This window comes from Pelobates fuscus, chromosome 7, assembly GCF_036172605.1.
Source record: "Pelobates fuscus isolate aPelFus1 chromosome 7, aPelFus1.pri, whole genome shotgun sequence".
NCBI classification, from domain to species: Eukaryota; Metazoa; Chordata; class Amphibia; order Anura; family Pelobatidae; genus Pelobates; species Pelobates fuscus.
In genome coordinates this window covers 47,970,519-47,979,551 of record NC_086323.1, presented here as the reverse complement: position 1 = coordinate 47,979,551, position 9,033 = coordinate 47,970,519, and the positions used below count along the sequence as shown (strand labels likewise).

Here is a 9,033-nt window from a genome sequence, read left to right as displayed (position 1 = left end):
AATCTTGCACAAAACAGAGGGTTAGAACTGCTGTGCCTTCTTACTGCTCTGCTTCACCTGCTGGTAGACATTGTGACAACATCTACAAGATGCTTGGGATCCAGCACAGAATGCCAGAGTTAGAAGAATAAAACGAGCACAAGGGAGATAAAGAGGGAAGCCAGGACTGAGAAGAAAATTAAGGGAAAATAAAGAAAGGGATTCCTAATAATAGGATATAAGCAGGCGGAGAGTCTGAGAAACAAATGGGGAGTGATAAGGAAAGGTACTGGCCAAAAAAGAGGAAGTAAGGAAGGTCTGAGCTGGGTTAGCGTGTTATACAAATTCCACAAAGGGTTCAATTCAGTAAAAATAGGAATATATAGGTTATATTTTTTACATGATTCCTGAATTTGCAATGTGTGTTATTTTCTAAAGGAACATGCTTAATGGGAAAAATGGTGAAAAATCTAATGCAGGTGGTCCTCACTTTACGGCATACTTGTTTTATGATGGCTCGCACTTACAACCAGCTCTCTAGCGTGGGGATTCAAGGGATTCCCCACTTTAGAGAGCTGGTCTATGTTTGGGGAATTTTCCCCGAACATAGATTAGAGGGATTCCCTGCTCTGGTGCGTATGTCTACGTTCGGGTAAATTTTCACGAACATAAAAAAGCGCACCAGAGCAGGGAATCCCTAAAATCTATGTTTGGGGAGATTTCCCTGAACATAGAAAAATGCACCAGAGCAGAGAATCCCTCTAATCTATGTTTGGGGGAACGTTCCCAGAACATAGATATGAGGGATTCTCTGCTCTGGTGCGCTTGTCTATGTTCGGAGAAATTTCCCTGAACATTGACCTGCACTGGTGCGCATGCTCTGTAGCGCATCCTCACTTACCGACCAATTTGTTTTGTTTTCAACGGAACCAGGTCGGTAAGTGAGAAGTGTCTGTACAGCAGTTAATGAAAACGTGGAAATTATATAATACCAAATAGTATTACAATTAATCAGTGAAAAATACTTGAACTACCAGTAGAGCTATAAAAGAAGCTAGAGTGATTGTTTTTATGAAAGTTGAACATTTTTTATTTAGGAATAAGTGTTAATTCATGAATTTACGAAATAATCTTAAATATAAACATATAAATATACAAAAAAGTATTACTTTATGTTATACATTAGTTATTTATTTAAAAAAATCTAAGCTGATTATAATGAAGAACATTCTTAATTAAATAATTTCTCTCTTAATTCTCTTTTTATATCCTTTCATATTCAATAACAAATAAAGAAAAAAGCTCCAGATAAATAGCTTTTTTTTTCTCGACTCCACAATTTATAAGCAGTACGAAATTTCCTTTAATAATAATAATTTAATAAGTGCGTTGCTGCACTCACAAAATTTAAATAAGGGATATTTACTAAATTGAAAATTCAAAGTGAATTTAAAAATTCAATTTCGACTGCTTAGATCATAAATTTAAAATTCACTTTGAATTCTCACCTTAATGAATAACTCTGTTGGTATACTTTTCAACAGAATATTCTATCTATTTGTTGGTGCTAAATAAATAATAATATGCAAATTAACACTTTAAACTTGAAATGTTAACTATAATTTTAGCCAGTAAACTGTTTTGATAATTAACCTGTAAAATACTAATCAAAATTCACATATCTTGCTAAACGAGTTTTGTAAATTATTAGAACAATGCAATATTATACAATATCTGTAATAATGTACAACATGAAGGAGTTACTAATTAGCTTTATTGGAGTGAGAATTGCCTTACTTTACCTTAATTTAGGATTAGCAACTAGAACCATTTGTCACAGCCTGCCATTCAATATTTTGCTGTAAAACCATTGATATAAACTAGTGGAAAATATATATCTAAATAAATGTATACAACATGACTGAATTGGTGCATCCCTTATTTATGGACACTTGGTCAGATCTACTTGTTCCTGAAGTATGCAGTGACTTGCTCTTTTTTCAAGGACTGCAAAATATAAGAAAAACTAAAATATTTGTTTAACCACCAATTACGGCCAGGTGAGCACATCAAGACACATCCAGGGAGGGCTTTAGTGACTTTCTTGCAGAGCTGTGGATGTAGTTTTAGAGGTTGCAGGTCTTATCTCACAGAAAAGAAAGATAGTATCGGCTTCAAAACACATGGTGTATGAAGTTTTTAAAACTAATATTGTATTGTTTAGGAAGGCTGGACATAATACACAGCCTTCACACACGCACAACATACAGAGCCTCAACAGACAAACCCTTCTCACAAACACAGCCTCGCCACACATACATAGAACTCAAAGAACCACCCACACAAAATATACACAGCCTCCCCACACACAGAATCTGCACGCAAAGCCTTCCCACCCCACAAACAATACCGAGCCTCTACAGAAAACACAACCAAAGCCACCAACATGACACACAACCACCCTACAGACACAGCATTTCCCACACAGTCTTCCTACACACAATACACAGAGCCTCCCAACACACAGCTAAAACACACATCCCTCTAGACACATCCACCCACCACATGCAGTCACCTCAAAGATATAACCTCCCTACACACATACACAATCCTATGCACAACATCCTCACCTCACAGGCAACACGCAACACACACAGCCTTGAAAAACACACACGGACAGACTAGACACAACGTAAACAACCTATGCCACACAACACAAACATAATGACAGCCAACCCACTCCCACAGTCTTCCCATACACCATACATACAGCCTTAAATTGGGCAGACTAGATGGGTCGAATGGTTCTTATCTGCCGTAACATTCTATGTTTCTATGTTTCTCACACACTCCACAACATACAGTTACCCACAAGCAGCCACCCCAAACATAGTGCACAGCTTTACACATAGCAAACAAACAGTCATCCCATACAGCCACCACACACAGTTAACCAATTAAAAAAAAAAAACACTAACAGAGAGCCGAGAGAGATAACAGGGAAATACCAGAGGAGAGAAGCAAAGTTGAGAAGGAAAAATAGGCTGAAGGTATAAATGATATAAGAGGGCTGGCAGCAATGTGGATTTTTGGTTCAAGTAATAGAATTCCTTGTACCAGCACTGTATGGCCATTAGGCGAGGCAGCCAACCTCCTCTCTCTGAGCACACTGCATGGAGCACACTAAGGGACTTCTGAAATACTCTGAGTGCTTTTTAAGCTACTGAACATGGACTCTTTCAATTTTGCAAGTAACCCATTGAAAAAATCACAACTGAGGAGTATAACTTGAAATTTATAGATATCCAGTATTTGGCATTGTTTTTCATCTGTGGTTTAAAAGAGATTGTTAGTTTTTATTATCAGCTTTGCGGTCACTGTTCCAAGTCTGATTCTCCGGCAATCAATATATTATCTGGCTCATCTTCCAATCTGTAATACATTTCATCTATTTCTGGTTCTTGCGTGTGCTCAGGTAAAAACAAAGCTTGCACAAATTCTTCTTCTCCGTCAGCGCCCAGCACCCAGTTTGGTCCTAAAGCTCTAACTTGTTCCAAAGATGGACCTATTCTTTCATACGTTGGTGCCGATGCATCTATAAGGGTAAGCCCTTCACCAGAGTAAGGGCTTCCCAGAAGTTCTTTTATATCGTTTTTGGTTTCATCATTCTGGACTGCATCACAGCTCTTCAGAGAGGAATCACTACTGCTACTGTCATCAGAGGATGAGCTAGTGTCTCCTTCCACCAATGCAAGGGGAGCAGCTTTCCGATCATCTGACTGGCTACAAAATAATGAACAAAGAATGTTCTGGTATTATTAGCCGCAATGTTTCTTACGCTTTATACAACCTCTTATCACTAACAAGAGATTTCTCTAAACAGTGTAGAGAGTTTACCCAACAGCACCTGCTTCCTACAGGTATAATCAACATGAAATTACTATTAATTAATTTAATAGTTTGCAATACAGTGCATTAGGAAGGATCTAGGGAAATATCTCTTGCCCATATCCTGGTTCTCCTCAGATTGCCAGGTCCAAATAGCATTGTAGGGTGAAGGTAGACTTTCTATTTGATTCCTATAACTTCCCTAGAGGATATCAGGTTAACAAAATAGGAAAAGGGAAGGGAATCTAACTTGAAAATAAAGGCATTTGGTAAATCTGATTCATTGCTCATTTTTCAAGGTTTCTTTGGTTGACATTGACCTCTGCTTAAATATCCGTCACATCATATTCCTTTGTTTACATACAGGTCTAGCCAGAATCATTGTGCCATATTGCCCGGGGACAGTACACATTTCTAAGAAGACTACTACTCACCACTCTATATCTTCTATCCCATTCGGTATTCCTGTAACATCAATTAAATTCTCGTGAATTTCAACCATGGCTTGAAGCTTAGACTTTGAACCGGTTGATAACGTAGTTTGCATGAAAGACGGGATGGAAAGATCTCCCTTTGGCTCAGCAGGTCCCTCTACTTTTTTCTCAATCTGCTCATACGATGGCAAAGATGTTTCAAAGCGTTCCGCCTCCTTACTAGTGGTATAGTGAGTAGTTGACCTACAAACCATAAGTTACAGAAGTAGCAGTTAAAATACATCAGGATCTTAATAATTCCTCTCTTATTGTTTACTTATACACAAGTCCTGTCTCCCGACTCCCTTCCTTCCATTTATAAATCAAAATAAAATCATATAATAAAAACAAAGTATAACAGGCGTTTAAAAATTAATTTTTTTCAACGTCAGGAAGTTTTATGATTTTATTTATTTGTTTTACTCTAAGAATCATAATGACTAGAGTTCACTGTCATTGTGGTCTAAATAGTCTATACGAATATAAATTATTTTAAACTCACACAGATAGTCAATCTGTTTCTGTGCCTGATTGGCTGGTATATAAATATATATATATGAATTAGTCCTTAAACAGCAGAGTAGAAAATGAAGGAATTCCATCTAGAAAAGGATCGTCACCCCCACTGCACTCAAGCCCTGGTCTATTATAATAACATATAGTGGGAAAATAATCATTTGAACCTAACAAAGGGGTGTAAGACGTTGGGTTCACCCAGAATAATAAATATGGTCCAAAACAGTCAAAGGATCCAGTCTGCACACTGCTTTAACCAGATGTTCAATAAAGTTAACTTTCACCAATGGGTAGTTACGAAGAAGAAGTTAAATTTATGGGTGCTTGTTTTTTTTATGTTTTTGGTTTCTTTTTATTTCCGTGAACTGAATGTTATGACTAAAGTGTTTATTATTTTGTATTTTATTATTTCTGTTTACATTCCTTTGGTTCAGATGAAATCTACCTGCATACTTTCCATTTTACACATCCTAATAATATTTGACCTTGAATTGGATGAGGAGATGAGTAATGCCAGTGTTTATAATAAGATATAATGAAAAGTTAGTTAGATGTACCAAGGTTTCTCCGGCTTTTCATTATAAGGGTATCCTGAACTCTTCTCTGTTAGTGCAGCGGCTTCCATATCAACAGGAGTAAAGGTGATCTGGAAAACGAAGTAAGAAGGTCAAAGAAAAGATAAACATCAGGCATGTAATGATTAAAACAAGATATTATGGGTCTGATAATGAAAGCATTCTGAGCCTGCTTTATTAAAACCCATTATAACTCTTTGACTGCTGGGTGGGAATGCACTGTAATGAGGAGGTCAATGCAGGAGCAAAATCTCTTGTAATGTTAATACAATGTCCATCTCATTCCCTGCATCTTGTATGAGTAATGCTATCAATCGCTAGAAAGACAATGGGTTCCAGTGTTTGTGGTCTACCCATTTCAGTGTTTGTGGTCTACTGCAGATGTATGGAGCCCTCCAGCTTTTAAAAAACTATTTTTCATTTATATGAGCAGGAGGAGCAAATAAACTTTATAGGAAGCCAGTGTGGGTATTGATGGATCCTGCTTAAAAGAAATCAGCAGTGGTACAGAGTTCCCTTTAACCCCTTAAGGACCAAACTTCTGGAATAAAAGGGAATCATGACACGTCACACATGTCATGTGTCCTTAAGGGGTTAAAGGAACACTGTAGGTTCAGGAACACAAACATATATTCCTGGCCAGATAGTGTTAAAACCACTATTTAGGTGACTTCTTCCCCCTCTCCCTTAGAAAGGGTTAAAGTTTACCTTACTTCCAGCTCTCCACAGGTCTGCAGGCACTTGCCCCGACCCGTTCCGTATCTTTGGCTTGCATAATCAGAATTGATAATATGAGCCAATCCAATGCTTTCCCACAGGGAAAGCATCAGATTGTCTGAGATTGACAAAGAGGCGGGGTGGAGGTGGTTCCAAATGCCTCCCTACCAATCAGCATCACCTCATAGAGAGGCATTGAATCAATGCATCTCTATGAGGAAAGATCAGTGTCTCCATGCTTTGCGCAGATCATGGTAACGTTGAACTTCAGTACTGCACAGTGGGCAGCACTGACCCAGGAAGCACCTCTTGTGGCCGTAGGAGGAGTGGCCACAGGAGGTGTCCCTAGGCTGTAATGTAAACACTGCCTTTCCTCTGAAAAGACTGCAGTGACTAACTATACTCAGCACAACAAATACAATAAGCTGCAGTTGTTCTGGGGACTGTAGTGTCCTTTCAATATAAACACATAATGTGGAGAAAACAGGTGCGAGGAAAATCCAATCCTATTTAAGTACTAAGGTTTTTTCTTGTTTCCTCTGCTAATGACACGTTTATAGCATTTTTAAATGTTCTAGTTGTTCTGCATTAGTGTTTTCCAAAACAGAATGACTGCATGTTTGTTATCAAAATAAATACCCAGGAGAATGGGACAGAGGTCAGGCTGAAAAAAAAAAACATACGCATCTTAAACAAATTGAAACTTAATTTTATCCCCAAATAAAGCATTTCATTCTTAAACCAATTAAATGAGTAAGAATCTCCCAATCTACGTAGTTGGTCAATCGGGACACTAGAATGAATTACTTGAATGCATTTCAAAACTGCCAATAGAGATGTTTCTGGATTAGAATGTGTCAGAACTACATCATCTGCATATAACACGATCTTTGAAGTGTGGTCGCCATAGCGAATTCCCAGGATTTCCTCCTCCTGTCTTTTATAAGCTGCCAAGGGTTCTATTGACAGTGTATACTACATTGGGGCCAATGAGCACCCTTGTCTTGTCCTGTGCCCATTCTGAGTTGAATCAGTTTCCCGAGACCCTGGCGGATGGAGGAAATGATTCACAGTATTTCAAATGTGTCATTTTTTTAAAGCACATTATACTTTGCTGATGTACCAAAACAGGGCAATAACTATAGACATTGTACATGTCATATTACAATTCACACTTAAAAACTTAAAATAAAAAAATATATGACAAAAACAAAATCTGCTGTAAGTGGACAATACACCTAACTACATTAAAGGAACACTATAGGGTCAGGAACACAAACATGTATTCCTGACCCTATAGTGCAAAACCCACCATTCAGGTGGCTTGCCCCCCCCCCCCTTAAAAGTGAATAAAACTCACCTTATTTCCAGCGCCGTGTGGGTCCGCTGGCGCTGGCCATGACCCCTTGGTGACATGATCATCAGAATTGCGATTTTCCCATGGGGAAAGCATTGGATTGGCTAAAATCGACAAGGGGGCGGGGCCAACCAGCACCTCCTCATAGAGATGCATTGAATCAATGCATCTCTATGAGGAATATTCAGCGTCTCCATGCAGAGCGTGGGGACGCTGAATGGCAGAGCTGCCTACTGTGCAGCACTCCCCCAGGAAGCACCTCCAGTGGCCATTTGGAGGTTTCCCTAGGGGCAATGTAAACACTGCCTTTTCTCTGAAAACTTGATTTTGTGACGTATAAAACTCATCATCCATATATAAGGTCCAGTCGCTTTATAAATGTTACCAGAAATAAAATAACACATAATAAACATGGCACATATGCGGTCATATCAGATAATATATTGTTATGCATTCATAAACCAAATTACTATCATATACATCTTATTGTTTTTATGTCAGTTAAATTAAAAAAGGACAATTTCTCTTTTTCTTTAATACGTTAATATCTAACTGTAGTTTTGAAACAATTGTTTATTAGTGTAAAACAAAACATATCTGAGCTGGCACAGGAATAGTTAGCATGATGGGAGTTAGTTTTCAAGATGATTGGTGGCCAGAAGTTGCTAAACTCTGTTAGAATTAAATACAAGATCTTAAAAATCTTAAAAAAAAGACAGCAGTAGAAAAAAATCCCATCAGATTCCATAATTTTTTATCAAATATAGGAAAATGTCACTGTAAAATCTGGTGTTGCATATCGTTCATAATCCATTATTTATAAGCAGTTATTTTTAAAACCAGTATATTGATAGCACAGTAAACACAGAGAATATAATATCCTACCTTAGGATAGCACTGACATATACTCCAGGTAATTCCAATGCACACCATAAATACACCCATGGTACAAAATGTGATATAGACATGGGGCTTATCAACGCTCATTATAAACATGCCAATCATCACCAAAAAAAATCCCAGGACAATCAGCCCGTAGCGAAAAGTTTTATCCTCTGCCATGTCTTTCTGCAGCCAAAAATGAAGATATTTTTTTAATTAAATAAAATAAATTAAATAGAATCCTGAATAATCACAATAGCATTTGCCTGAGTGGGTATCACACAATTCTAAAGAGCAATAGATGTTCTGTCTGTCCCTCTCCGCTGTCACTCTGATATGTAGTATTATAGTGTACAACTAGTGTAGTTCACCAATCTGATCCTGCAAAGGGTTGATCCAACCAGTTTTTAAGATAGAACAGTCAATGCAAATTCTATCCCAATATTTCCACTCGAGTGAAACTGGACTCCACACCTCTTTAACCTTCCCTGGAGGCACACATACTTGCACACCTTTACAGACATAATCCAAGTTGTTGTGTGTATACATTAATCACTGCAATAGCTTGAAGATCATATTATCTGAGTTTACTACTTTTTTTTAATGCTCTACAAATAAATGATGTGTATTTTTTTTTTTTGTGTGA

General features: G+C 37.7%; 1 protein-coding gene across 1 annotated transcript; it reads right to left on the bottom strand.

The window, feature by feature from the left end:
- Positions 1 to 1,235: 1,235 nt before the first annotated feature.
- On the bottom strand, positions 1,236 to 8,698 carry BSND (barttin CLCNK type accessory subunit beta). Its single transcript, XM_063427267.1, has 4 exons — positions 8,391 to 8,698; positions 5,414 to 5,502; positions 4,302 to 4,544; positions 1,236 to 3,762 (listed from the first exon to the last, which is right to left on the bottom strand). The coding sequence occupies exons 1-4, from the start codon at positions 8,565 to 8,567 to the stop codon at positions 3,354 to 3,356; spliced, it is 918 nt and encodes a 305-aa protein (XP_063283337.1). The 5' UTR covers positions 8,568 to 8,698; the 3' UTR covers positions 1,236 to 3,353.
- Positions 8,699 to 9,033: the final 335 nt, after the last annotated feature.

Excerpts from the sequence above, each read along its gene's own strand:
- BSND (XM_063427267.1), bottom strand. The coding sequence starts at position 8,567 with ATGGCAGAGGATAAAACTTTTCGCTACGGGCTGATTGTCCTGGGATTT. Across the intron at positions 5,503-8,390 it reads TATGTCAGTGCTATCCTAAG|ATCACCTTTACTCCTGTTGA; the intron begins GTAGGATATTAT and ends TTCGTTTTCCAG. Across the intron at positions 3,763-4,301 it reads GGGATAGAAGATATAGAGTG|CCAGTCAGATGATCGGAAAG; the intron begins GTGAGTAGTAGT and ends ATTATTTTGTAG.